Below are 27,588 nucleotides of genomic sequence, written 5' to 3'. Positions count from 1 at the left end.
TCGCTGGTGGGTCCCTGGACGAACGCCAGGGGCTGGGAATGGCAAGGAGCCCCATGCACATGTTGCTGGCAGCCACTGACCACCACAGGCTGGGGCGGCGGCCAGGCGACAGGCTTGAGCACCTTTCCTGCTGTCATTCTCCACGGCGCCGTGAGTCGCACTGATTTCCATGCCCCAGCAGGACCTGCAAGGAGTCTACCTGACCTCCTCCCCCCTGCTCCAGGACCCTACCCCCTCACAGCTCCCCACCTAGATACCAACAAACCGCACTATTCCCACACTCAGAGCTGCACTGTCTCATTGTTGATTCCCCACTGTGCACTGGTTCCCCCTTTTATAGACGAGGAAACTGGGACCCACGGACTCACCCAAACCACCCGCTAGGACTTGAACCCTGAATAGATGGAATGGGACAATGAGAAGCAGAGAGGTAACAGATACGCAGGGAGTGAGGAACCAGGGAGGTGTGCTTCCCAGGGAAGGGGTGGGGGTGAGTCATCTCTGAGCCCTCACAGAGCCCAATGAGCTGCTTGTCAAATGCATCAAACTCCTACTCATGCTTTAAAACCCCATCTCCCATGTCCCCTCTTATATGCAGCTTTCTTTGACACCTCTAGCGGAGCCCCCACTTCCCCTCCAGTTTCCTCCATCCCTCTTTCAGACTCTTCTTTTTGTCCTGGACTTGCTCACATGGGGCAGGGGTGGGAGTCTGTGCCCAGCTCCGTCTTTCCAGGAACGGGCAGGGCCAGAGCTAAGATCTCCCGTGAGCCAGCATCTCCTAGCAAGGGACTGGCCCAGAAGCCATGGCAGGGAGCATTCGAGCAGTGAGTACTTGTGTCAGTGGATGAATGAATGAGTTACTGAACAAGAGAATTCATTTATTGTCATTTATTTATTAATTTATTGATTTACCTGTACACGCACACACCACCTGTTGAGCACCAAGTGTGTGCCTGGCCTGGAAAACTTGACAGCGTCAGCTCTACCCCCAGGACATCTCTTGACCTCAAGTCTCTGCTCTATTCCCTCACCATTCCCTATCATTCCTCTGTGGGAAATTCAAAGCCCCTTCTCATTCCAACCCCCCTTCCCTAACCTGTCTGATTCATCTCTACATGCTTTCAACCACTGACAGTCTCTTCAGGGCTCTGCACCTTTTGTTCTGCCGGGCACACTGTCCCTTTCGGACTGGCAAACTCCTACTCAGCCATCAAAGCCCCAGCTCCAATGGCCCCTCCTTTGAGATGGACAGTTCCCTCGTCCACCACCCGGCTGTGGGAATTTCCCGGAAGGGGGTAGAGCGGGAGGCGCCTCCGTGGGACAGAGAGGGGTCCTCATTCGTGCCCCAGGGGAGTCCCGCTCAACAATCCCCATCACCGCGCAGAAGGGTGACAGAGCCCCCTCGGGTCTCCCAGCAGGGAGAGGGCAGGACTGCCTGGTTCTGGCGGTCCGGGGCCCCAGCCTCCGTCGCCCGGCCGTTCCGCGGGGCCGAGGCGCCCCTGCGGGCGCGGGGACAGGGTGCCCCGCCGGGGCGGGGGTCGGGGGCGGCGAGGGGGCGCAGGAAGCGCGGGCCGCAGGAATCCGGCGCTTCCCGGCCTTATAAGGACATGTGCGCCGGGGGCCAATCAGCGGCGGGGGCGTGGCGCCCAGCCCCGCGCGTACCCCGCCGGCGCCCCGGCCCGGCCCGGCCCGTCCCGTCGCGTCCCGCAGCTCCGCCAGCCATGAGCTCCACGCAGTTCAACAAGGGGCCCTCGTACGGGCTGTCGGCCGAGGTCAAGAACCGGGTGAGTGAGGGGCGCGCCCCCGTGCCCGCCGGGCGAGGCCGGGACCCCCGCCAGGCTCCCCAGCGTGAGCCCCGGGAAGAGAGTGGCCCCCTCCCCCCTAACGTCTGGTGCGCCGGGGGCATCTTCCCCGAGGCTCCCTCAACTCCGGGGGAGCGGTCAGGTCTGCGGTCCGGCACCCCCAACATCGAGGGGCGGTTGGGTCTCACCCCTTCCTCCAGCCCTGCCGCGTCTGAACCCCCTCCCTCGCTCGCAGCCCCACAGCCCGCGGCCCCTCCAGCGCTACCAGGACTTGAGAATGCCCTGAGGGCCTGAGGGGACCCCGGCGGCCCCTTCCTCATTCCCTGGCCACACAAGCTTCAGGAGGGGAAGGGAGCGGGCCCTGCGTTGTTTTGAAAGGGTGTGGCCCCCCCACAGGAATTTCCCCACCTCTAACACCTGGGGGGGGGGACGGCACTGAGGGGGAAGTTGGAACAGAGGGGCTGCCCAGCTGCTCCCTGGTACCTTCTCTTTGTCCCCATCTGACAAAGTTAAAGCAACGACAAAGGGGTCTACAGGATGCTCGGGGCCCCCTGAATGTAACCCTAAAACCTGGAAGCACGGGATGAGGCCTGGGGGGCCACTTTTGAGAAAGCACTTGTTGATCTGGTCAGAGAGGGGCAGACACTGTGGAGGGTCACACAGCAGGGTCTGTCCTAGGGAAGGGGGAGCAGGGGGTGATCCCAGACCCAGGGAGATGTCCTAGGCCCGTCGCTCAAGGCCCTTCCAGCCGGAGGGGAGTTTGTCGTCCCTGCCCACCCTCGCTCCAGACACCTGGGAATGTGGCCCCACAGCCAGCAGCCCCCGGGAGCCTGCCTGGACATGTGGAAGGCATGGAGAGCCCTGCCAGCCCAGCCCCACACAGGCACCTGCCCCACTGGCACCCCGGGGGCCGCAGACTGGAGGGAGACCGCATGGCCTCTGTGAGTTCCCAGGAGCCTCCCTCCAGCCCCTAGACGGAAGGAGGCTGAGGCTTGAGGAACTGAGGCTCCAGAACCTTCCTTAAGCACAGTCTTCGCTCCAGCAACAATTGCATGGGGTGAACGTTTACACACCACCGCCGGTGCGGGCACGGGCATGCTGCCCCGCTCGATGCCAAGGAAGTTTAAGAGCCCCATGAGTTTGTACCTGGGGCTCAGAGATGTCCCAGCAGCTGCCCAGAATCACACAGCTTGTGGGCGGCCGAGTCAGGACTCGAACTGAGACCCGCTGCCTCCAGCGTCTGCGGGCCACCGGTCCTGGCAGGCAGCCCCTGCCTCTCCCCTGGGGCGGCAGGAAGTGGGTGGCACCCTGGCGGTGTGCAGGCAGCTTCCGCAGACCGAGTGGGATGGGGCATGCTGAGACCTGCTCTGTCTGGGATGAGCTCAGAAGGCTCCCCGTGACCGGCCCTCAGTTTGCAGGTCTGGAGAATGGTCAGGACAACGACTAGCTTGCCAGGGTCACTCGGGCCGCACCGGGATTGGAAGCCAGCTTCCTGTGGCTTGAAACCCACGCCTGTCCACTTTACCAGCTACTTCAAAGGGCGTTAAGACCTCTGGACCCCTCTGCTTGGCCCTGTGTGCCTCAGTTTACCCCTGGCTGGTTGGCATGAAGGCAGGCTGATGTCCACCGTGTCCCTGAGCAGTCATCGATTTCCGGCCGGCTGGGGGGTCTGGGGCTGTGGGAACAGCTGGTCCCGATTTAGCAGGGAGCCAACAGCTGCATTCCTGGCAGTTTGCGGTGAGGAGGAATGTGCTGAAGGCCGCTGGACAGTGTGGGGGGGTGTGCGGTGTGTGTGAGGGCGGCTGCTGCAGGCGGGGCTGGCCAGGACCCCGGCTTCCAGGAGCCACCAGGGACCCGGCCCAGCTGGGCAGGTGTGCCAGGTGTCCAGACGAGCCTCGAGCTCAGCTTCTCATTCTTCAGGGCAGGGCTGCAGGGCTGTGGGAACCAGGGGACGGGGGCGAGGGAGGGGTGGAGGATCAAGTTAGCCGGCCGGCCTCCCTGCCTTTGTCTCTGCGGCGCTTGGGTCAGCTTGGCCCTGATCCCAAGCTGCCATGGGGTTTACATGCAGGAACCAAGAGGTGGGGCCTGGTTCAGGAGGCCCTTGTACAAACAATTCCAAAAGTAGATGGGGAAGCTGAGGCACGGGGAAAGAACGGTGTCCATGGTCATAAGGGAGTCGGGAGCAGAGCTGAGAGTAGGCATTGGGTCTGCAGAAGGTGGCTCTGGGGTCCTGGTCCCCTGGTTGGGGCAGAAGGACAGGAAGGGAAGCATCCAGGGCAAAGATCTATGTGGGTCGAGAGCAGAAAGCCCACTGAACTGGACAGTCTGCAGCGGAACGGGGACTGGACTCAGCCTCATACCTCCCCTCTCCAGGAGCCGCCCTGGGACTGACCGCGTCTGCCCACACCGCACACTGGCCTGGGTCTCCCTGACTTACTGGGGCTTCTCTGGGTCCCTGGCTTTCCTGGCCTTTGGTGCCCTGAGATGCTGCCGTTAGGAACAGGGTGTGTGTGTGTGTTTGTGGGTAATGGGTGTGCACCAATGGGGGACCGTGAGCATTTTTATCCCACCCTCCAGGGACTGTGGAGACAGCACTGAGCTGGGGGGCAAAGTTCGAGGGTGGATCATATGAGCAAGGAGGGATATTGTATAAAGATAAAAGCTAGAAGGAAAATAAGACAGGGTGGGGGAGACAGCGGTATGAGGAGGGCTTCACAGCCGGGGTATTCAGGGAAGCCATCTCCAAGGAGGTGACCTTCAAGCTGGACTGGTGAGTGGATTGAAGGAAGGGACCCAGCCATGTGAACATCTGAGTCAGAAGTGACGTCTTGTGCAAAGGCCCTGTGGCAGTAACTGGTATGGTCAGTTGAAGGAACAGAGGAGGGTTTGGTAATTCCTCAGTATGCTAAACACAGAGTTACCACGTGACCCAGCGATTCCACTCCTAGATATATACCCACAAGGACTGAACCCTTGTACATGGGTGTTCATAGCAGTATTGTGCACAGTAACCAAAAGGTAGAAACAACCCAAATGTCCATCCATGGATGAACAGATAGACATGACGCGTCCATCCACACACGGGCACGTCCCTCGGCCGCGAACAGGAGCGCGGCGCCCACACGCGCTGCCCCAGGGACGGACCCTGAGCCCACGACGCTCAGGGAGGGAACCAGATGCAGAAGGCCCCGCGGCGTGTGAGTCCACGTGTGGGACACGTCCAGAGCAGGCTCCTCCACGGACGGGAAGGGGGTTAGAGGTGGCCGGGGGCTGGGGAGCAGGACGGGGAGTGACGGCTGATGGGGACAGGGTTTCTTTTGGGGTGATGGAATGTGCTGGAACTAGACCAAGGTGATGATTGCACAACATTGTGAGTGTATTAAAAACCACTGAACTGTTCACTTTAAAATGGTTAAAATGGTAAACGTCACATGCATCTCACAGCAGTTTAAAAACAGCAGCGGAGAAGAGGCAGTTCTCTAGTGCAGGGAGCGTGAGGGGCCGAGGGGGCAGGTCCGCGGGAGGGTTGGTCCACTGAAGTAGCCAATCTGTGAGGGGGAGGGCGGGGGGGTGTCCACGCCTGAGTGTCCATGCTGGCGATGGGGAAGGGGAGGGCCGGCCGTGTGGGGTCTCTGCGTGAGCTCCCCAGGGCTTCTGGCCGGCGGCCCTGGGCTCACCCCATCCCTGTGCCCTCTGCCCCTCCAGCTCCAGTCCAAGTATGACCCCCAGAAGGAGGCGGAGCTCCGCAGCTGGATCGAGGGACTCACGGGGCTCTCTATCGGGCCCGACTTCCAGAAGGGTCTGAAGGATGGAATTATCCTGTGCACGTGAGTGCGTGTGCTGGTCGCCCTCTGGTCCTGCGCCCTGCAGTCACGCTCCGCCTGCTCGCTGTCCCAGCAACGGGTCTCGGGTCTTTCTTGTCTTCCGTCTCTTGTGTCACTGAGCACGAGAATCCTTACCTTCCGTCCTCCCTGGAGTGGGAGAGCCTGTGCACTTCGCCGGGAGTGGGAATTCCTGGGTTCACCGCCCCCCACACCCCAGCCGTGGCGCTGACACCGGCCGCCATCGCTCCTGGGCCTCTGCTTCCTTGCGGGTGAAGCGTGCATCCCAGGAGGGGAAACTGAGGCCTGGAGAGGGCAGTGAGGCTGCTCGGGAAGGCATGGGTGTGGCCAAGGGTAGGATTAGTGTGTCGGGTCTCTGAGGTTCCCCTACACTGACGGAGGTTCCCCATGTGTGCTCCCCAGACTCATGAATAAGCTACAGCCCGGCTCCGTCCCCAAGATCAACCGCTCCATGCAGAACTGGCACCAGGTGAGGGGCTGGTGGCGGCACGAGCAGGGAGCGCAGGGAGCTCAGGGAGCGCGTCTGCCCGGCAGGGGGGCACGCCAGGGTCGCCTCACGGTCCGTCCCTTGCCTCCCCCCAGCTGGAAAACCTGTCCACCTTCATCAAGGCCATGGTCAGCTACGGCATGAACCCCGTGGACCTGTTCGAGGCCAACGACCTGTTTGAGAGCGGGAACATGACACAGGTGCAAGTGTCCCTTCTTGCCCTGGCCGGGAAGGTGAGGCCCGGAGAGAGGCAGCCACCCACCGGGGCCCCGCGCGGACGTCCGCGTGCATTTACAGGTGCCCCGGATTCATTCCCGCACCGAGGCGCCGGGCACTTGGGCTTCAGTGGCGAACCGGGCAGCGTGCCCTTCACCAGCGCTCCGGGCCAGAGCCGGGCAGCTTGTCAGAGGTTGCAGCCTCAGCGGACACAGCGCCATCCGCCGGGGGCCTGAGCCGACACTGGGGTTCAGTCTTCAGTCACTTTCTTATAGATGATAAATCAGTTGTAAACTGTGAGAAGCAGCCGGAGGAAGGGGGAATCGGACCCATGTGTGGGGCCAGTGACCAGGGAGGGTTGGGACAGCATTTCAGGAGGAGGGAACTGCCTGTCAATGGTGTTTTCAGGAGGACCCTGGGGAGGCCCCGTGGGGAGTGGAGGCGGGAGGACCAGGGAGGGGCGAGGGGCGGGGGCGGGTGTGGGGCGAGCAGGTGGGTCGCTGGAGGGTTGGGTAGCGGGAGGTGATGGAAGGAGGCAGAGGGTGGCTGGTGAGGACTCCTGTCCTGAGCTGTGCCCTGCGGTGAGATGGCGGGGCGGCAGGTGGGCCGGGGGTAAGTCGGAGCGCAATCCCCAGGGGATTGAGGGTTCCGGCTGCCCCTCCTTGATACTCCCAACACCCTCCCCTCCAGGCCAAAACAAAGGGGCTGCAGAGTGGCGTGGACATTGGCGTCAAATACTCAGAAAAGCAGGAGCGCAACTTTGATGATGCCACCATGAAGGCGGGCCAGTGCGTCATCGGGCTCCAGGTGGGCTCCCGTGGCCTTCAGCCGCGCCCCCCCAGTTCAGGGCCGGATCTAGGGCGGGGAGGGGCAGCCTGACCTCTCCTGCCCGCCTCCCCACAGATGGGCACAAACAAGTGCGCCAGCCAGTCGGGCATGACAGCTTACGGCACCAGAAGGCATCTGTACGACCCCAAGAACCATATCCTGCCCCCCATGGACCACTCAACCATCAGCCTCCAGATGGGCACAAACAAGTGTGCCAGCCAGGTGGGGCTCCCGCCCGGCCCCCCCAGCGTGCCATCCCCCGTGGTCTCCTTCGTGTCCCCGTGGGCGCCTCCCACTGAGAATCCCACACCGGGTCTGGCTCCTGCTTCTGGGCCTGTGGCTCCTCTGTCTCTGCTTCAGCTTGCTGTGTGTCCCCGGGGAAGTTACCGCCGGGCTCTGGGCCTCATTTTCCCTCAGAGGACTGGTATCCTGGTGTCTTGAGACCCTGTGATTCTCACTTCTCCTGCACGTTGCACGTATCCGTATAAGGGTCTTGGAACTCTCGGGCTCTCGGGGGACCTCGGCCCCAACCTGGGGAGCTTCCTGGCTGGCAGGGAGAGCTGGACCCAGCTGCCCCTGGGTCCCAGGGAGGGGGTCACTGGTCATGGGTGTCCACCCAGCATAGAGGCAGAAAAGAGGGCGTCCAAGCAGGATGGGGAAGGACCCCGGAGCAGCTTGTGCTGAGGCCAGAGACAGCCGGGGATGGTGGGGGGATTTGGGCTCCCAGGGCCTCCCCCCTCATCTTGTTCCAGCCCTGACGCGCTCTCCGCCCTCTCCAGGTGGGCATGACGGCTCCGGGGACGCGGCGGCACATCTACGATACCAAGCTGGGGACGGACAAGTGTGACAACTCCTCCATGTCCCTGCAGATGGGCTACTCGCAGGGCGCCAACCAGAGCGGCCAGGTCTTTGGCTTGGGCCGGCAGATCTACGACCCCAAGTACTGCCCGCAAGGCCCCGTGGCCGATGGGGCTTCGGCGGCTGCAGGCGACTGCCCAGGCCCCGGGGAGGCCCCAGAGTACCCCCCCTACCACCACCAGGAGGAGGCAGACTACTGAGGCGCCCCGTGCGGGGTGTCTCCCCACATCGCTCCATGTGGTTTTTGGGTTCTTCTGTTTTCGTCTTGTTTTTCTCCTTGTCTGAGCGCTGCCAGCTGAGGGCTTGTGGGGAAGGGGTGAAGGCACATGCAGATCTGCGCGGGGTGGGGGGCTCGTGCGGGCCGCAGATTTCCCAGCAGGCTTTGGGCTGAGCCGTGGGGGTTTGGGGAAAGAAACCGGGGCAGGGAGGGGACCAGCCCTGAATGGTTTCCGGTTGCCTCTCCTTCTCTTCCCTTTTCTCTGCTGATCAGTTTGTGGTTTCTGTACCCACAAGAGTTTCAGACAGTTGTAATGAAAGAAAAAAAGTTGTTTTTTTTTTTGTTTTTTTTTTGTTTTTTTTTTTTTTGCAGGGCCGTGGTGGGGGGATGGTGGAAGGGGATGCTGGGAAGGAAGGAGGTCCCTTGGGAGAGGGCCAAGCCGCAGTCCGAAATATTTGAGGTCTTGTGAGGAACTGGATTTCTCTGGCCCTCTCAGACTCACCTGTGGCTCCCCCAGGGGTCGTGGAGAAACTGAGGCCCAGGCAGGACAATAGAGTTCTGAGTGGTCGAGGCAAAGCCAGCCCCCCACCCATCTTCCCGTACTTGTCCCCATTCCTCTCCTCCGCCAAGTACTGCACAGGGATCCCCACCCCGAGGTCCTCCCCGGGGACTGGCCCCCATCCAGGACCCTGGGATCAAGAGATAATGTGAAATGTAGACTGTGGACCAAAGGCAATAAAAACCTCTTTTTAGGAAGAAACTGCTGGTGGAGTTGGAGTCCGTTGTGGGGAGGGGTTTGGCTTGGATCCTGGTGAGGGGCCCCTGGGGCCCTGGAGCCCTGGGGTGGGGCAGCGGGCCAGCCTCTACCAGGTCCTCACAGCTGCCTTGGAGAAGCCGAAGCCCAGGGCGGGCAGGTGAGTGTGGGGTGAATGCAATGTGGGGTGAAAAGGAACTTGAGGGTCAGGACCTGGGGTGGGGGGAAGAGGCTGGACCTCCCTGCTGGTCGGAAAGGATCTCCCAGCCCCACAGACAGCTCTGGTGTCCAGCCTCCAGGCCTCTGCTTGTGCCATTCACTCAGACTGGAGTTCCCTGCCTGGCAAACTCCTATTCATCCCCAAAGCCCCAACACCAAAACCCCCTCAGTTTTCCACACACTCCCCTCCCCCCCATACATCTCACCCTCCAGCTGCCTTCGGGGCTGCGGGTCCATACACCTGTATCATCTTCACCTCGAGCTCTGGAAATCTATTCAATCATCTCGAATGGGTTCCAGAGGTATTCCTCAAAATGGTGTGACCCTTATGACCCAGGACTCTAATCTTAGAATGTCGTGGGCCCCCTGCCCCTCCTGCCATCGTCTGGCCCACTGTAGGACCAAAGGAATATTTGTGGGATGAACAAATGATGACCAGTCGAGCCCTCACCTTGCGGACGGACAAATGGGAGTCCCAGGGTCACGGAGCGAGTCTGGCTAGGATCCGGGTCCCCCAGGGGAGAGTGGACAGAAAGGGACCTCCGTTGGCAGAGAGCTGCGGCACGGCAGGCGGTTATGCAATGTGGGGAGACAGCCTGGCCGGCGTGTCCGAAGGTCGGCCCGCGTGGAGTGGGCCGACCACCCAGCGCCCAACGGTGACGCAGCAAGAGAGCGGTCCCTTTAAGAAACCCGGCTCCTCAAGGCCTCCTCCCAAGGCGCGCGGGGCTTCCTGCAGGCCCGGCCTGTGAGTGGCGGGGACGGCAGCCAATAGTAGCGGGCGGGGGCGGCGCCGGGCGCGGCCGCAGGCCGCGGTGGTGAAGGCGGTCTATTTCTGGGGGCTTAGGGCCAGCTGCGGGAGACTCCTCTTAAAGGGGCCATGACCCCGGGCCGCTGTCGGGCGGAGGGAAGGCGGCCAGAGGTGGGGGCTGGAAAGGTGAGAGGGTCCCGTTGAGAGGCCGGCTCCGAGATTCGAGACTCGAGGATGCCGGGGTGCGGGGTGGGGGGGAGGGAGGCGCGTTCCCTGGGAATGAGGGGGTGAGGGCGGAGTGCAGACTCTCGCTCACCTTCGCTCCCCGCCCGCGACTCTCGAGCAGGAGCCTGGGCATTGGACGCAGCGGAGAGGGGCTTGCCAACGTGCACCTGCAGCCCCTCTGCCCGTTGGAGCTCCTACAAGCCCGGTGCCCCAGCTCCCAGCGGAGGGAAAGCAGGGCCGGCGGGGGCGTCCGGGGGTCCTGGCTCCTGGTTCCAGCTTCCTGCGTGGCCTGTGGGGCCGCCCGGCCTCAGTGCCTCTTCGGCACAACAACGCAGGAGGCCAGCGCTGGGCAGTTCCAGCCAAGGGGCGGCATCAGGAATCGCTGGTTCCAGGAGCCCGCATCGCTGCCTCTTCTTACTCATCTTGGGAGCACGCGGTTCTTCCCAGCGACAAATAATACATGAGGGGTGGGTAGAGGGGGGCCCTGCCCCCAGCGGGGTGACGCGGCTTGTCCGTCTGGGGGCCCTGCTTCCAGCCAGGCGTGTAAAATGTTCAGCACGGTAAACACTTGGCCTTTGCCACTGGGCAAGAGCGGGCGGCCCGGGGTGAGGCGGGGGGCCAGGACCTGGAGGCCCCCGAGGGAGCTCAGGGTGGAGCCTGGTGACGAAGGAGTTGAACCGAGGCTCCTCCAGCTGAAGATTAGTTGATAGCTTTTTGGGCCCCCGCCCTGCAGGGAGCGACAGCCCAGGCAACCAATCAGGTGCGAGGACGGCTTCGGGCAGGGCTCGCATTGGCTCACTCCGCCCCCAGGGACAGCAGCGACCCTTTAATAAGTGCTTACTGTTTGGCTCCAAGCAGAGCTTCCAGGAACTGCACTATGGGATAGAGGAATGAGGTTCAGAGAAGGTCAGGATTTGCCCGCGGCCACACAGCACGTCCTCGGCCTGATGCTCCGCCGTGGCTCTGTCCATTCCCACCATGGCCTTCTGGACGCAGCTAATGCTGCTGCTTTGGAAGAATTTCCTGTATCGCAGGAGACAGCCGGTAATGCCCGGACGGATGGGCCAGGGCGGAGGGGCCCGGGTGCCCCTCACTGTCCCCCACTCCCCCGCCTCTTCTGCCACTCTTCCAGGTCCATCTCTTGGTGGAGCTGCTGTGGCCGCTCTTTCTCTTCTTCATCCTGGTCGCCGTCCGCCACTCCCACCCCCCGCTTGAGCACCATGAATGTAAGCCCCCCAGGGACCAGTCTCTTTTTGTGTGTGTGAGGGGGGAGGTAGGCAATGGGCCACCCTATCCACAGGGGCCCCAATGAGCGTCAGCACAGACTGGGCACCCAATGAAAGTCCGAGTGAGCGTGCTGTGGGGGGTGAACACGGTGGAGATTCGGGCGAAGCTCCCCATGCCGGCATCCCCACAGGCCACTTCCCCAACAAGCCGCTGCCCTCGGCCGGCACCGTCCCGTGGCTCCAGGGTCTCATCTGCAACGTGAACAACACCTGCTTCCCACAGCCCACGCCCGCGGAGCAGCCCGGAGTGCTCAGCAACTTCAAGGACTCCCTGTGAGCCAGCGGCAATGGGTGCGATGGCCCCGGGGCACGGGGGGTGTCTGCCAGTCCCCACCTCCTGCTCCTTCTGTCCCCAGGGTCTCCCGGCTCCTGGTAGATGCCCGCACTGTCCTGGGGGGCCCTAGTGCCCACAGAACGCTGGCCAGCCTGGGAAAGCTGGCGCCAATGCTGAGAGCCGCAGGCAGAGCAGGTGAGGAGGCCAAGGGGCCCCTTGGCTGGGGGGGGGGGTGCGTTCCGAGCCTCTATCTGCCCACCTGTGTAATGGGCACAGGGCGGGGCTGTCTCAGGCCAGGCTTTGCCTAACCTTGTGCTTCTGTGTGTTCTTCTGCCAGCCCAGCCTCAGCCGAGTGACCAACTGCAGGACCTACTACCCCTGACCACTGAGCTACTGGGGACGCTGCTTGGAGAGGTAAGATGGGGTGGAGTGAGACCAGGCTGACTCCAGGATGCTGCCCTCAGGAAGTCCCAGTGCTTCCCCGTCCTGGGGCAGGGTCCTCTGATTCCAGCTTCCAGGCCTTTGCCTGGGCTGTCCCTGGCACCTGGAGTGACGTTCCTTGTCCCGTTAGGGCCAGACAGGCTGTGTCTAGCATGCGTCCAGCCCGAGAGACTTGAACAAGTCCACGTGCCACGCAGCCTCCACTTCCCTGTTTGTAAAACAGGGTCTATGAGATTACAGACCACACGGAGCATGGCAAAGTGCTTGACCGCTAGTGAGAGCTCCGCCAAGGTCGTTATTGCCCTTGTGTCTTTCTCCCCAGGGATCCCTGGGCTCTGTGCTGGACCAAGCCCAAAAGTCCATGAGCAGCTTTGTGGACGCAGCAGCGGACCTGGCCCAGGAGGTAAGAGGCCCACTCATCCTCCACCCCAGCCAACAAACCGGAAGGGTAGGCTGCTTGCATGGGGAGGTGATGGGGCAGCCCGGGCATTTCTGGAGGGCTTGGGCAGAAGGGGAGAGGGAGAAGGTGCTCCTGGCAGGGTGCCTCCCCTTGTTAAGGCTGGTCACTGGCAGGGAGGGCTGCCAGCATCCTCCGGTGACCTCTCTCCAGCTCCTGGCGCTGCCCAGCCTGGTGGAGCTGCGGGCGCTGCTGCGGAGACCCCAAGGAGCAGGTGGACCCCTGGAGGCTGTATCAGAGGCCCTCTGCAGTGCCCGGGGGCCTAGCATCCCAGGGGGGCCCTCCCTCAACTGGTACGAGGTCAGCCACCTGAAGGAGTTGGTGGGGCGGGAGCCGGCACCTGCCCTACATGTTGACGGCCTGAGTGAGTGACTGACTCTGTTCCCAGCCTGGGAAGTGGGGCATTGGGAACGGGGGCAGGGCTTCATGGTGCCCCCCGCCCCCAGGCCCTGCCTGTGCTGAGCTCATGGGGTCCCTGGAAGTCCACCCGCTGTCCCGCCTGCTCTGGAGGCGTCTGAAGCCGCTGGTCCTGGGGAAACTGCTGTTTACACCCAACACCAACTTCACCAGGCAGCTCATGGCCCAGGTAGGGGCAGGAGTGGTCCTGGGCCCCTCCCTCCACCCAGGGAGCATGGGCCAGGCCAGAGGGAGGGCCCTGCCCCGGGAGGCTTCCTGAGATGGGGTGTGGAAGCAGAGTTTTGGAGAAGTTAGGGTGTGCCAGGTTGCAGGTAGAGGGACAGCGTGTGCCAGGGGTCAGAGGCACAGTGGAGCAAATCGGGAGAGGCGGGGGGAGGTGGGCAGGTCCTCGGAGGAGGGGAGTGTCCTGAAAGGGCTGGCCTGGCATTTCTCTTGGTGCCCCCCCCACCACAGGTGAACCGGACTTTCCAGGAGCTGGCTCTGTTGAAAGACATCCAGGAGGTGTGGGGTGCACTGGGACCCCAACTGTTCAACTTCCTCAATGACAGTAGGAACATGGCGATGCTGCAGGTGGGTCCAGGACAGAGGCTGGCGGATTCACCCATGGCCTCCCTGGGCTCATCGTCCCTGCCCAAGATGTGGGCAGAGTGCAGGGCAGGGCCTCCTGAGCAAGTGTGTGGAGGCGGGTTGTAGAGTCCAGGGTGCGGACAGGCCCCAGGAATGAGAAGAGAGGAGTGACACGGCCCGGAGTGTCCCATGCAACCCCCTCCTCCCTGCCCCTCCCCTCCCCTCGCTTCCCCTCCCCAGAGGCCCCATGCAAAACCCCCCTTCCCCCCCAGAGGCTCCTGCAAGCTCAGGACAGAGGAAGGAGGCTGCCGGGATCCCGAGGCCAGGCCCAGACCAAGGCCCTCCTCGCCTTTCTGGATCCCCGTGGGGACGGCTACGGCTGGCAGGAGGCCCATGCTGATGTGGACCACCTGGTGGGCATGCTGGGCCGTGTGATGGAGGTGAGGGGCCATCCGCTTGGGAGCTCTGTCAGCCGGGTAGGCAGGGCCTGACCTGTGGTGATCCGAGGGCAAGGAGGGGAGCCCAGGGAGGGAGACCAAACTGGGGCAGCGCCCCATCCTAGGGAAAGCCTGAAGACGGACGGAAATATGACGGAGTTGGGCTCCGAGGAAGAAGCACTGCCCGGATGCGGAGGTTCGGGGGGGACCCGGGCACCTAGGACCCACGTGCGGGCCCTTCCCCAGTGTGTGACCCTGGACAAGCTGGAGGCGGCTCCCTCAGAAGCTGCCCTGGTGGCACGGGCGCTGGAGCTGCTCGCAGAGCACCGCTTCTGGGCTGGCATCGTCTTCCTGGGACCGGAGGAACCTCTGGACCCCGCACAGCTCGCAGGCCGCGGCCACGTGCGAGTCAAGATCCGCATGGACATCGATGCCGTCACGAGAACCAATAAGATCAGGGACAGGTGGGGGCGGGGCCAAGTGTGGGAGCGGGACTGGGGGGCCATCCTGCCTACGGAGACCGTGATACGCGGAGCCCGGGCCTCCGTAGACCAGGGGGGTCTACGGTGGGTGGGGCCGGGCTTCTCCCGGCAGCAGACCGCTCTACCCCATGCAGGTTCTGGGACCCCGGCCCGGCCGCTGACCCCCTGACTGATCTGCGCTACGTGTGGGGCGGCTTCGTGTACCTGCAGGACCTGCTGGAGAGCGCGGCCGTGCGCGTGCTCAGCGGCACCGAGCCCCCGGCCCGCCTCTACCTGCAGCAGATGCCCTACCCCTGCTACGTGGATGATGCGTGAGCGCGCGCCCCCACCCACTCCCCCAGGCCGCAGATCTCAGTCTGGGACCGCGGCTCTGGCTCCCCGGGGAACATTTCCATGGCGTCCAGGTCCCTGGTTTAGAAGGAGCACTCCCTGTGACCGCGAGCGGGAGGGTGTGGGGTCCCTGGGCGCAGGGACTGGACTGTGCTGACACCTGGGACCCTAAAGCCGGAACAGGGATCTCAGGTGCCAGCTGTCCCACCGGTTGGGGGCGGCCTGGGGTCTCTGGCCTCCACCGCAGCTGGCCCCCTGCCTCAGGTTCCTGCGCGTCCTGAGCCGGTCGCTGCCGCTCTTCCTGACGCTCGCCTGGATCTACTCGGTGGCGCGGACCGTAAAGGCGGTGGTGCGCGAGAAGGAAACGAGGCTGCGGGGCACGATGCAGGCCATGGGGCTCGGCAGCGCAGTGCTGTGGCTCGGCTGGTTCCTCAGCTGCCTGGGGCCCTTCCTCCTCAGCGCGGCGCTGCTCGTGCTGGTGCTCAAGGTGGGCCTACGACAGCCCTTCCGCGAGCTGAGGGCGCCCCCCGCAAACCTGGGAGCCTGCCCGAGCCGTATCTGCCTCTTGCAGCTCGGGGACGTCCTTCCCTATAGCCACCCGGCCGTGGTCTTCCTGTTCCTGGCGGCTTTCGCCGTGGCCACCGTGGTGCAGAGCTTCCTCCTGAGCACCTTCTTCTCCCGTGCCAGCCTGGCAGCCGCCTGCGCAGGCCTCGCCTACTTCCTCCTCTATCTGCCCTACGTGCTGTGCGTGGCCTGGCGGGACCAGCTGCGTGCGGGGACTCTTGTGGCCGCGGTGAGACTCGGGCCGGGCCAAGGGCGGGGCTTGCTCAGCTGGGCCCACGCACTGACGCACCTGCCCCCACTGCAGAGCCTTCTGTCTCCCGTGGCCTTCGGGTTCGGCTGTGAGAGCCTGGCGCTGCTGGAAGAGCAGGGTGAAGGCGCCCAGTGGCACAACATAGGCACCGGGCCTGCGGCTGATGTCTTCAGCTTGGCCCAGGTCTCCGGCATTCTGCTGCTTGATGCTGTGCTCTACGGCCTTGCCACTTGGTACCTGGAAGCGGTCTGCCCAGGTGGGCCCTAAGGCTGGGGTAGGGACTTCTCAGGCACACCTGCAGAGGGAGGCTGGGCTGAGGGGCCGTTTGGTACCCGGAGGCCGTCAGAGGTGAGAGGGTGGGGCTTCCCGGCATCCAGACACAGGTGGCCGCATTGGAGGGATGGCCGGAGGCAGGCAGATGGGGTCTCCTGCCGGGATGCCCTGACCCCAGGCGTATGGCCAGAAGCTGGCACACTCCAGGGCGATGGGCTCAGGAGGTAACTGAGCACTGCTCCCCCCAGGCCGGTACGGGATCCCCAAACCGTGGGACTTTCCCTTTCGGAGAAGCTATTGGTTTGGACCTCGTTCTCCCAAGGGTTCCTCCCCAGCTCCCACCCTGAAGGACCCAGAGGGTGAGGCACAAGGAGACCTAACAGCCGCTGCTCTGTCTGTATCCCCCAAGTCCGCCAAAGACCCAGCATCCTGAGATCCCAATCCTCTGGATAGCTCCATCTCCCCGGGCTCCCCGGGGCACCCCTGATCCCTATAGACCCCAGCCTGAGAGGTCGCTGACTCCACAGACCAGCCTTCATGGCCTCCCGGGTCCCCCAGACCCCCCAGACCCCTGCACCCCTCACCCCCCTCAAAGAGCTCCCACGGTTAAACCTGCCCTCCTTCCGCAGTGCTGATGGAAGAGGTATCACCTGACCTGATTCTGGGGGTCTCCATACGGGGCCTGGAGAAGCGCTTTCCTGGCAACCCGCGGCCAGCCCTGCGCGGGCTCAGCCTGGACTTCTACCGGGGCCAGATCACCGCCTTGCTGGGCCCCAACGGAGCTGGCAAGACGACGACGCTGTGAGCAGCTGGCCCGCTCCTGATTCCCCACCCCCGGGGTTCGGCTTGCACATCTGCTCAATGGGGAGGCATCTGGGGTCTCTACAGTGGGGACGGGACCCCCAGTTCCTTCTGGGTACACAACACAGATAATCATGTTCTCTGAGCCTCCGTTTCCCTCCTCTGTAAAGTGGGGACATAATACACCTTTGGTCCGGCAGATACTAGGTGCCCTTTAAGTGCCTTTGCCCCTTCTCTGGGGGTCTCTGTTTCCTCCTCCGAAGGGCAGCTGCTCTGAGACCCCTTCATCCTTAGGTCCATACTGAGTGGCCTCTTTCCACCCACCCGGGGCTCCGCCTGCATCCTGGGCCACAATGTCCAGTCCAGCATGGAAGCCATCCGGCCCCACCTGGGCGTCTGCCCGCAGTACAACGTGCTGTTTGACATGTGGGTCTTGGAGGGCCTGGGGTACAGCGTGGAGGAGTGGGGGCTGGGTGCTCCTGGGACCCTGCCTGCCACAATGGCCACTGTGTTCGCCATGGCTGCAGGCTGACTGTGGACGAGCACATCTGGTTCTATGGGCGGCTGAAGGGTCTGAGTGCAGCTGCTGGACGCTCTGAGCAGGCCCGTCTGCTGCAGGATGTGGGTCTTGTCCCCAAGCGGGCCACGCAGACACGCCACCTCTCTGGTGAGCCTGGGGAGGAGCCTGCATGTCGGTACACATGAGGCTGGGAGGGGGGGTTGAGATGTTATCCTGAGGGTGGAGTGGGGCCAGAGGAGACACCAGATTTGGGGGACCCAGAGGGTGGGGAAAGGGGCCCAGAGAAGGACAGCAGCCCTGCCCAAGACCAGGGGGGAGGGTCGTGCTGGGACGCCTACCCCCGTCTCTGCCCAGGTGGGATGCAGAGGAAGCTTTCAGTGGCCATCGCCTTTGTGGGTGGCTCCCGAGTCGTCATCCTAGATGAGCCCACAGCTGGTGTGGACCCTGCTTCCCGTCGCAGCATTTGGGAGCTGCTGCTCAAATACCGGGAAGGTAAGAGTTGGGGGAGGCACAGGTTCCCCTAGATTCTGTTTCAGGGGCCAGAAAGTTTCTGATGAGGAAGTGCTTGGAATAGGGTTTTGAGGGATGGATAGGAGTTTGATGCATGGGGCAGGTAACTCCTGGCAGAGGCCACAGCTTGGGCAAAGACCTCGTGCCCGGATAGTATATGCAGCTTGGTCCCCACTGCCCAGGTCGCACACTAATCCTCTCCACCCACCACCTGGATGAGGCAGAGCTGCTGGGAGACCGCGTGGCTGTGGTGGCAGGAGGCCGCTTGTGCTGCTGTGGTTCCCCGCTCTTCCTGCGCTGTCACCTCGGCTCCGGCTACTACCTGACGCTGGCAAAGGTTCCCCCGTCCCTGGCTGCCAGCAGCAAGGTGAGGGCTGGAGCTGACCTCTGACCCCCAACCGCCAAGGCTCCAGCCCCAGCGGCCATGGCAGCCGGTGCCCTTCTGCCCGCAGGGGAACCCTGGCTTGGAGGATAGCGTGGATGCCGGGTGGAAGAGGGAGCCGGGCGGCCAGGGCAGCGCAGCCGGTGAGACCTGGCGGGGCAGGGCCCTTTCAGAGGGCCAGGGCAGCGGGCTTCATGACTCCTAACTGGACCCTTGACCTCTGACCCTGAGTTGACCCCGAATCCCGGCCCCTCCCTTTAACCCAGCCTGGGCTGAGCTCACACACAACCCTCCCGCTGACCTCTGACCCCATGTGGATTTGGGGCCTGACCTCAGATCACACCTTGCCCTCCGGTGCCTCACCCTAATCTCCCCTGGCTGCAGAGACGGGCTCCCAGGGGCCAGCCGCACCCCTTCCCAAGGGGACCAGGCTGCCTGCTGCGCCAGCGCCCTTGACGCAGCCCCCCCCCGCCCCCGTCCACCCAGGTGCCCCCGGGCTGCTGTCCCTTGTGCAGCGGCTGGTGCCCGGGGCGCGGCTGGTGGAGGAGCTGCCGCACGAGCTGGTGATGGCGCTGCCCTACAGCGGTGCGGCGGACGGCAGCTTCGCCAGGCTTTTCTGCGAGCTGGACCAGCGGCTGGCGGAGCTGGGGCTGCTCGGCTACGGGATCTCTGACACCAGCCTCGAAGAGGTGCGGCAGCCGAGGGAGGGCTGCCTGGAGGCGGCAGCCTTGGGAGGATGAGGACAGCCTGCTTAGGGGCGGCAGCACATCCCAGGGAGGGGAGGGGCCCCTGCGGAGGGCCGGAGGCGGGGAGTCTCTTGGGGTCGCCTGGGGACCCACGGTATCTTAGGGGTGGGGGCTCTCTGCTGTGGGGTCCCAGGCTGGGTGCCCGCTGTTTCCCCAGATCTTCCTGAAGGTGGTGGAGGGCCGTGCTGTGGACGCGGACCCGGAGGACGACAATGCAGGTCCCTGTCCTTGCCTCCTGACCCTGGTCCAGAGTCAGACCTGACTTCAGGCCAAGTCCCCATCCTTGCTGGAGTCTGGCCCAAGGCAGAGCCTGGACCTCCACCCCTGATTCCCAAACCCCTCTGTCTGTGACCCTTGACCTTAATGCAGACCCTAATCTGAACAGTAGCCCTCGAACCTGACCCCAGCCCCTGCTGGCCCCACAGATAGTGGCCACAAGCGGCACCCAGGCACAAGCAACGCTCGCCCAGATGTGACCACACGGCTCAAGATCCTGCCAGAGGAGCCCGTCCTGGAGAACGGGGAGCTTGGTGAGCTGTCCCGCCCTGAGCCCAGGGACCCCTCCCAGTCTGCCACCGCGCGAGCACTGACCCTTCCATCCCCTGCAGCTCTGTCTGCCCCGGAAACACAGGCCTTGCGGGGCTCTGGGCCAGACACCGCGGGCCGCGTGCAGGGCTGGGCGCTGACCTGCCAACAGCTCCGGGCCCTACTTCTCAAGCGCTTTCTGCTTGCCCACCGCAGTTGCCGTGGCCTGTTTGCACAGGTGAGGGGGGCTGGGCCCAGAGAATGCATGGGAGACCATGGCTGCCTGTTCTCTGCTCTTGTTACCCACTCAGGGGCCTAATTTGACTGGTTAACCCCAGAAGTCTCCCCCAACCTGAACACCTGTATTGAGAGTACTGGGGAGCCATGGATGGTTGTAGAGCAGGAGCAAGGAAGGACACTGGCAAGCCTGGAGGGGAGGGCAGGGAGGGCGGCTGATGGGCCTGTGCTTCAGATCGTGCTGCCTGCCCTCTTCGTGGGCCTGGCGCTGGTGTTCAGCCTCATCGTGCCTCCTTTCGGATACTACCCGGCGCTGCAGCTCAGTCCCGGCATGTACGGTGCCCAGGTGTCCTTCTTTAGGTGGGTATGGACGAGAGGGGGCTGGGGGCCAGCGGGCCGGGGGCACAGACCTGACTCTGAGCTGCCCCCCACACAGTGAGGACGCCCCGGGGAACTCAGAGCATGCCCACCTGCTGGAGATGCTGCTGGCGGAGGCGGGACTGGACGCCCACCTGCAGAACAGCTCCGCCAGGTGGGGGCCCGCCTGACCCTTGTCCCTCTCGGGCCTCAGCTCGTCCATCTGGGCCCTGGCCGGTGGGCCTTGGGGGGTGTTTGGAGCATCCCCATGCCCGCCTGGGAGCTGGAGCGCGCCCGTCCCTGAGCCCATGTGAGTGAAGTGCCGAGCCCTGCCCCCGGCCCTGCCCCCGCAGGACGCCTGAGTGCACACCGCCCGCCGTCTGCCGGTTTTGGGTGCCTGAGGTGCCTGTGGACGTCGCTGAGGTCTTGGCCAGTGGCAACTGGACCCCGGAGTCTGCGTCCCCAGCCTGCCGGTGCAGCCAGCCTGGTTCCCGGCGCCTGCTGCCCGACTGCCCCCCAGCGGCTGGTGGCCCCCCCCCGGCCCAGGCGCTGGCCAGCTCTGGCGAAGTGGTGCAGAACCTGACGGGCCGGAACCTGTCTGACTTCCTGGTGAAGACCTACCCGCGCCTGGTCCAGCGGGGGTGAGCCGCCGGCCGGACTGTTTGCCTGGCCGTCACTTGGGCCCCTGAACGGGGAGGTCGGGGCGGGTACCCAGCTGGGGGCCCTGGGCTGGGGCCTCTCCTCATCTCACCTGTCTCCCCCGGCGTCCCAGCGTCACTCACTGACTCTGTCCCACCCACATCCACCTCACGCTGGCCTCCGCCTTTCTGTCTGTCTGTCCCACAGCCTGAAGACCAAGAAGTGGGTGAATGAGGTCAGGTGAGGAGGGTCCCATTCCCGTGCCTCTGCCTGCCCGCTCGGGGGCTTGCCCGCCCCACGCTCCCGGGCCTCCACCTGCTCCCCCCTGACCCCACCGCCCCACAGGTATGGGGGCTTCTCCCTGGGGGGCCGAGACCCAGGCCTGCCCTCAGGGCAGGAGGTGAGCCGCTTGGTGGACGAGCTGCGGGTGCTGCTGAGCCCCCCACCCGGCGGGGCCCTCGACCGCATCCTGAGCACCCTCACAGCCTGGGCTCATGGCCTAGACACGGAACACAGCCTCAAGGTGGGACCAGGGCCGTGGGCAGCTGGCTGGGAGGGGCAGGTCCAACGCCAGCACCCTGACCCTTGGCTCTGACCCCCCAGATCTGGTTCAACAACAAGGGCTGGCACGCCATGGTGGCCTTTGTCAACAGAGCCAACAATGCCCTCCTCCGCGCCCGGCTGCCCCCGGGCCCTGCCCGCCGTGCCCACCGCATCACCACGCTCAACCACCCCCTGAACCTCACCAAGGAGCAGCTGTCTGAGGCCACACTGTGAGTGCCTCTGTCCTGCCTGGGCGCGTCCTCCCTGCCCCAGCTGCCCTGCTCTCATGGGCAGAGGGAGCTAGAACGGCACTCCGCCCCGCTCTTGCTGTGCGTACAGGCCCGGCGAACGGGACGCCACCAGGCTCAAAGGGTTCCAGGCTCCCCCGGCAGCGCACGTGCCCCAGCCCATCTCCCCGACCAGCCTGTGGACCTTTGTCCATCAGGGGTGGGCAGCGTTCTCTGAACAGCTCCTGCACCCTTGCCCACAGGATGGCCTCCTCGGTGGACGTGCTTGTCTCCATCTGTGTGGTCTTTGCCATGTCTTTCGTCCCAGCCAGCTTCACCCTTGTTCTCATCGAGGAGCGCGTCACCCGGGCCAAACACCTGCAGTTTATGGGGGGCCTGCCGCCCACTCTTTATTGGCTCGGCAACTTTCTCTGGGACATGGTGCGGGGAATGCTTAGAGGGGTGGGGGTCCGGCCACCTCTCACCACTGCCCCTTTCTGGCCCCTTCCGATCAGGCCCTTGTCCAGGACGGCCTGGGTGAAGTCTTGGGGATGGTGGGAGACTTTGTGTCCTGCTACCGGAAACACAGGGAGGTTGGGATGGGGCGCAGGGATGAGGATGGCAGTTCCCGCCCTTGCAGACTGATGGCCGTAACTACCGTCTCCAATGCAGTGTAACTACTTGGTGTCAGCGTGCATCGTGGTGCTCATCTTTCTGGCCTTCCAGCAGAAGGCATACGTGGCCCCTGCCAACCTGCCTGCCCTCCTGCTGCTGCTACTGCTCTATGGGTGAGGCCTCCCCAGCCCCTCAGAGCCGACTCTTACCAACTGCCCTACGCCAACACCTAATACTGTTGAGGGACGTGGGACTCTGGACCAGCTCCCCAGGAGAGAACATGGAGGTCGGAGGCCATCCCAAGCGCAATCTAATTTAATGGTGTGCTGAGGTGGCCTTAACAGCTCATCTTCTCGCGGAGCGCCTGGTCAGCTCAGTTGGCACAGTGTGCAACTCTTGATCTCGGGGTTGGGAGTTTGAGCCCCACACTGGGGTAGAGTTTACTTAAAAAACAAACAAACAAACAAAACGCCCCTCTTGTCTTGACTCACGTTAAGAGGCCCACGGCAGGGACGATGGGAGGGGAGGTCTGTCCTCCTCTTAGGGCTACTCGCCTGCTGTCAGGTGGTCACCCGGTGCCTCCTGTTGCCCCTCAGCTGGTCGATCACGCCGCTCATGTACCCAGCCTCCTTCTTCTTCTCCGTGCCCAGCACGGCCTACGTGGTGCTCACCTGCGTCAACCTCTTTATTGGCATCAATGGCAGCATGGCCACCTTCGTGCTCGAGCTCTTCTCTGACCAGGTGGGGCCCTGCAAGTCTGGGCCTCAGGCTGGGACTGGGTTGGGCGTTGGCCTCAGCCCCTGATCCACCTCCCTCTTCCTGTCCCTGAGCAGAAGCTGCAGGAAGTGAGCCGGATCCTGAAACAGGTCTTCCTTATCTTCCCCCACTTCTGCCTGGGCCGGGGGCTCATCGACATGGTGCGGAACCAGGCCATGGCTGATGCCTTTGAGCGCTTAGGTGAGAACTTCCCTCTAGGTGAGGGAGTGCCAGCCAAGTCAGTTACACAGGGTAGGGACAAACAGCAGCCCCCAGGAAGAGAACCAGAGGTCTTAGGTGGCCCCAAATTTGGGTCAATTTAGAAGTACCGCAAAGCAGCCATAAAAGCGAGTTCTGTCTTGGGTCGTATCACAAGAGGTCTAAGGCCCTAAATAAGGGAGATGGGGATACCACTGTTTTCTATACCAATTAGAGCTCAGTTGAGTGGCCCATCCAGTTCTTGGTCCTTTTCCTTAAGAACCCAAGGTGACCTGGGTGGGGAGGGGCCCAGAAACCAAGCCCACACCCCCCGTGACCTAATTCCTCCTTCCATCATCACAGGAGATGGGCAGTTCCAGTCACCCCTGCGCTGGGAAGTGGTTGGCAAGAACCTCTTGGCCATGGTGGTACAGGGGCCGCTCTTCCTCCTCTTCACGCTCCTGCTGCAGCATCGCCACCGCCTCCTGCCACAGTCAGTGGGGCCTGGGGGAGGGTGGGAGGGCTGGGGCTGGGGCTGGGCGTCACTGACATCTCCGTCCTCAGACCCCAGCTGAGGTCGCTGCGCCCCCTGGGGAAGGAGGATGAGGACGTGGCCCGAGAGCGGGAACGGGTGGTCCAAGGGGCCACCCAGGGGGACGTGTTGGTGCTGAGAGACCTGACCAAGGTGGGTGCAGAGGGCGGGGCTGGGCAGCTCCCCCCAGCCCACCCCCCTTTCTCAGGGACCTGAACTCCCCTCCCCCCAGGTGTACCATGGGCAGAGGACACCAGCCGTCGACCGCCTGTGCCTGGGGATCCCCCCTGGTGAGGTGAGAGCCCAGGGCAGAGGTCCCGGTGCAGGAGCAGTGAGAGGCTGCCCCACTGTGTGCCCACAGCCCTTTACTGAACACCTACTGTGCGCCCACTCCCTTTAGTGAACACCTACTGTGCGCCCGCTGCCCTTTAGCGAACAGCTGCCTTGTGCCGCTGTCTTTTATTGAGCAACTACTGACTGCCAACATTTGAGTTCCTATTTTGTGCCAGCAAACATTCAGGAAACACCTACTGCATGCTTCCATTTATTGAGACCTATTGTGTGCAGGAGGGATTCGTAAGCTCCTACGGAGACAGAGCAAATTATTATCGAGCACCCACGGGGCGCCCACACACGTGCCCGTAACCTTAGTCAAGCTCCTATTATGTGTCAACATCTGAGAACCAACTGTACTGCTGGACCTGTAGGAGAGGTGTCGGCTGTCACCTTAGTGATGACCGACTTCCGTCAAGCAGTAACGGTACTTACTGAGCCCGTCGTATGCGTACCTGTATCAAGCACTGCCCACAGCCAACATGGATCAGGCACATACCCTGTACCAGTTCGCGTTTGAGCAACCGCTGTGTGCACATGGCGTGCTGAGCGCCACGTCTCAGCCAGCGACCGGGGCCAGCACACACCTGCAAACAAGGGGGGGAGTGTTAGTTAGCGCTGGCTGCCGTCCTTGTTTCTCCAGCGCCTCCTCTCCACCTTGGGCTGCCCGCACCCAGCCTGCATACTCCGTGGGGGCCTCTCTTAGGTCCCTGAGTGTCGGGAAATTCGGAAAGCTCCTGCCTCGCTCTTTATGGAGCCCTTGTTGTGTATGAATTTTACGAGATACCTACTGGGTGCTAGAATTGATTAAATACATCCCACATGCCAACAACCATTTCCTGCTAAGCGACAGCTTGACGCCTACCTACTCACCCCCAGTATCTGTCCCGGGGTCCCCCTCACTCACAGCCCTCCTGCAGACACTGGGAAACCCACCCTGGGGATTAGTGGCACTGGGACAGGGATCTGAGACCTTGCTGAGTGCCATCGATGGGGTACCCACAGTGTTTCGGGCTGCTGGGAATGAACGGAGCAGGGAAAACGTCCACATTTCGCATGGTGACTGGGGACACACTGCCCAGCAGTGGTGAGGCCATGCTGGCAGGCCACAGGTGAGGGGGCTCGTTCAGGGGCAGGGGTGGAGCTGGCCCCAAGCCCTCGTTCGTCCCCACCCCGTGCTCTCCTGCTCAGGGACTGTGCTTCACCAGCACGGGCAGGTTGGGCTGGCCCTGAGACCCAGTGCCCCCACAACACCACAAATGGACTGGGCCCTGAGACACCCCCTACCCCTGTCTCTTACCATAGTGGTCCAGGGTGGGTGGGACCTGAGGCCCTTGTTTGCCCCCCCACCAGCATGGCCAGGGGCTGGCCAACTCCCTGAGCCCTCTGTCCCCCACCCCCAGCGTGGCCCAGGACCCGACCGCTGCACACCGCCACATGGGCTACTGCCCTCAGTCGGACGCTATCTTCGAGCTGCTGACCGGCCGTGAGCACCTGGAGCTGTTCGCGCGCCTGCGTGGTGTTCCGGAGGCTCAGGTTGCCCAGGTGACCCCCCACCCTGGGATCGCAGCGCCGCCCTGGCTCTCCAGGTCCCCCTGGCCACCTGTACCGCGCCTGCGGCCCCCAGCTCCTACACTCTGTGGGTCCAGCGCAGGCTGCACGCGCCCCCTTCCTACCGCACCTGACTTTCCCGGTTGCGATCCCCCCCACTCTGGCCTTGGTCTCACCTCCCGCTGAAGGCTTCGCGCTCCTCTGCCCCGGGCCAGGTCCCGTCCCTCATTCATCCTGTCTCCGCCCCCCTCGTTTACCTTCCCCCTTCGTCGGCCCAGTGCCCCCCACGCCCACTGCCCCGCTCTCTCACTCCGTCCGCCCCGCAGACAGCGAGCTTGGGCCTGGCGCGCCTGGGGCTCCCGCAGTACGCGGACCGACCCGCAGGCACCTACAGCGGAGGCAACAAGAGGAAGCTGGCGACGGCGGTGGCGCTGGTGGGGGACCCGGCGGTGGTCTTTCTGGTGAGTGGGGGCGGGGCCGGGGCGGGGCCTGGGGGGAGGCAGGGGCTCGGCTTACCGCACGCCGCCTGCACCCCCAAGGACGAGCCGACCACTGGCATGGACCCCAGCTCCCGGCGCTTTCTCTGGAACAGCCTCCTGGCCGTCGTGCGAGAGGGCCGCTCCGTGGTGCTTACGTCACACAGGTGGGGGGCGCAGGCTGCTCGGGGGGAGGTGGGCCCGGGCCCGGCGAGAGGCTGCAGAGCACGGGGACACAGGAGACAGAGCGGCCCTGACATGTGGGAGGAGGACACCGGCTCTTGGGACGGAGGGGTCTGGGCTCGGTGGGAGTGTCCGGGCCTGCGGGGTGAGGGTCCCCGGCCTGGCAGCGCAGGAGCTGACGGCGCTGGGCTCCCGACAGCATGGAGGAGTGCGAGGCTCTCTGCACGCGCCTGGCCATCATGGTGAGCGGGCGGTTCCGCTGTCTGGGCAGCGCGCAGCACCTCAAGAGCAGGTGAGGGCGGGACCAGAAGAGCCACCGGACGCAGGGCCACTGAAGCCAGATTGGCTCTGGCGTAAGGGGAGGCGAGGACCGTGGACTGTGGGGCAGACGTGACGAAGGGAGTGGGGCGGGACCAGCATGGGTACAGGAGGTGGCTCCAGGGGCAGAAGTAGCTGGGGGCCGGAGATCGGCCTAGGGGCGGGGCCTGGGGAGGGGTGAGCCTATAAATGGGCGAGGACGCGCAACCCGACGGGTCGGAAAGGGCCGGGTGTTGGAGTCAGGACCCGAAGTGAGCGGTAGGGTGGCGTGGACGGGTGGTGGGGCAGCGCGGGCCTTGAGCGTGTCCAGCAGACCCGGACCCGCCCATCCCAGATTTGGAGCCGGCCACACGCTGACCCTGAGGGTGCCCGCAGCGCGGTCCGAGTCGGCGCTGGCCTTCGTGGGGGCGGCGTTCCCGGGGGCCGAGCTGCGCGAGGCGCACGGCAGCCGCCTGCGCTTCCAGCTGCCGCCAGGAGGGCGCTGCGCCCTGTCCCGCGTCTTTGGAGAGCTGGCGGCGTGCGGGGCGGAGCACGGCGTGGAGGACTTCTCCGTGAGCCAAACCACGTTAGAGGAGGTGACCGCAGCGCCTGGATGGAGCTGAGGATGAGGTGGGCTGAGGGCCAGGCTCTGGGGCTGACGCCCCCCTCTGGCCGCCCACCCCTAGGTATTCTTGCACTTCTCCAAGGACCAGGGGATGGAGGACGACGACGACGACGAGCAGGAGGCCGGAGTGGGGGCAGGCCCTGCGCCACGCCCACAGCACCCCAAACTCATCACTGGGTTCCTGGAGGACCCCAGCACGGCCGAGACAGTCCTCTGAGCCTTCCTCATCGGACGGATTGGTGGGAGATGCTGGGAGGGCAGGGGCGCGGCTGGGACCCAGGCTCTCAGAGGATCCATTGCCCTGGAGGAAATAATAAAGAGAATTCATGGCCTGAAACTGTGTGTCCCTGCGTCAGGCTGCGTGTATGCCCCAACACGGCTCTCCTCCGGCGTCTGGAGACGGGCCCCTGCTCCCCTGAGTGTGTGCGTGTGAGTGTCTGGCCGGACCCCCAGCTGTGAGGGCCTCTGTGCTGGGCTGGGCGCTGGGGGGGGGGTGTCTCACATGCACTCGGGGACTTCCTAAGAGCCTGGACACCCACGTGGGTCTGTTGGCTCAGGGCG

At 63.9% G+C, this 27,588-nt stretch overlaps 2 protein-coding genes across 8 annotated transcripts; both read left to right on the top strand.

Moving 5' to 3' along the window:
* The first annotated feature begins 1,642 nt into the window (after positions 1–1,642).
* CNN2 (calponin 2) lies at positions 1,643–9,010 on the top strand. The gene is made up of 7 exons (XM_045800227.2): positions 1,643–1,784; positions 5,508–5,629; positions 6,047–6,113; positions 6,227–6,364; positions 7,038–7,154; positions 7,251–7,397; positions 7,955–9,010. Exons 1-7 carry the CDS (start codon positions 1,722–1,724, stop codon positions 8,231–8,233), a joined length of 933 nt encoding a protein of 310 aa, XP_045656183.1. The 5' UTR covers positions 1,643–1,721; the 3' UTR covers positions 8,234–9,010.
* A 17-nt stretch (positions 9,011–9,027) lies between these two features.
* On the top strand, positions 9,028–27,364 carry ABCA7 (ATP binding cassette subfamily A member 7). 7 transcript variants are annotated; one of them, XM_087867462.1, is made up of 48 exons: positions 9,063–9,164; positions 9,776–9,968; positions 11,055–11,240; positions 11,329–11,422; positions 11,614–11,755; positions 11,839–11,951; positions 12,094–12,170; positions 12,520–12,600; positions 12,808–13,018; positions 13,101–13,240; positions 13,525–13,641; positions 13,911–14,078; positions 14,322–14,539; positions 14,692–14,868; positions 15,152–15,374; positions 15,459–15,680; positions 15,756–15,957; positions 16,223–16,333; positions 16,604–16,775; positions 17,070–17,201; positions 17,303–17,442; positions 17,650–17,787; positions 17,988–18,172; positions 18,258–18,330; positions 18,674–18,876; positions 19,067–19,151; positions 19,359–19,463; positions 19,542–19,696; positions 19,931–20,055; positions 20,132–20,227; positions 20,406–20,693; positions 20,899–20,931; positions 21,037–21,214; positions 21,295–21,464; positions 21,725–21,902; positions 22,134–22,249; positions 22,673–22,817; positions 22,910–23,033; positions 23,394–23,523; positions 23,595–23,715; positions 23,795–23,857; positions 24,901–25,007; positions 25,299–25,440; positions 25,773–25,907; positions 25,986–26,089; positions 26,305–26,397; positions 26,758–26,998; positions 27,089–27,364. In XM_087867462.1, the coding sequence occupies exons 3-48, from the start codon at positions 11,175–11,177 to the stop codon at positions 27,242–27,244; spliced, it is 6,495 nt and encodes a 2,164-aa protein (XP_087723588.1). In that variant the 5' UTR covers positions 9,063–9,164; positions 9,776–9,968; positions 11,055–11,174; the 3' UTR covers positions 27,245–27,364. The 7 variants fall into 7 exon arrangements, with proteins under 7 accessions (XP_087723587.1, XP_087723588.1, XP_087723590.1 ...); XM_087867461.1 differs by lacking the exon at positions 9,776–9,968 and having other exon boundaries at positions 9,028–9,164; XM_087867464.1 differs by lacking the exons at positions 9,063–9,164; positions 9,776–9,968 and adding an exon at positions 10,027–10,157 and having other exon boundaries at positions 19,091–19,151.
* Positions 27,365–27,588: the final 224 nt, after the last annotated feature.

Source organism: Ursus americanus, chromosome 14 (assembly GCF_024610735.1).
Source record: "Ursus americanus isolate L20-20 chromosome 14, mUrsAme1.1.p, whole genome shotgun sequence".
Classification (NCBI taxonomy): domain Eukaryota; kingdom Metazoa; phylum Chordata; class Mammalia; order Carnivora; family Ursidae; genus Ursus; species Ursus americanus.
The sequence above is the reverse complement of the archived record's forward strand: the minus strand, read 5'-3'. Positions and strand labels throughout refer to the sequence as shown.

Bases quoted from the DNA above. Each gene is read 5' to 3' on its own strand.
- CNN2 (XM_045800227.2), top strand. From the start codon at position 1,722: ATGAGCTCCACGCAGTTCAACAAGGGGCCCTCGTACGGGCTGTCGGCC. The intron at 6,114-6,226 runs GTGAGGGGCTGG...GCCTCCCCCCAG, and splicing joins CCATGCAGAACTGGCACCAG to CTGGAAAACCTGTCCACCTT. The intron at 6,365-7,037 runs GTGAGGCCCGGA...CCTCCCCTCCAG, and splicing joins TTCTTGCCCTGGCCGGGAAG to GCCAAAACAAAGGGGCTGCA.
- ABCA7 (XM_087867461.1), top strand. From the start codon at position 11,175: ATGGCCTTCTGGACGCAGCTAATGCTGCTGCTTTGGAAGAATTTCCTG. The intron at 12,601-12,807 runs GTAAGAGGCCCA...ACCTCTCTCCAG, and splicing joins CAGCGGACCTGGCCCAGGAG to CTCCTGGCGCTGCCCAGCCT. The intron at 16,776-17,069 runs GTGAGCAGCTGG...CTTCATCCTTAG, and splicing joins GCTGGCAAGACGACGACGCT to GTCCATACTGAGTGGCCTCT.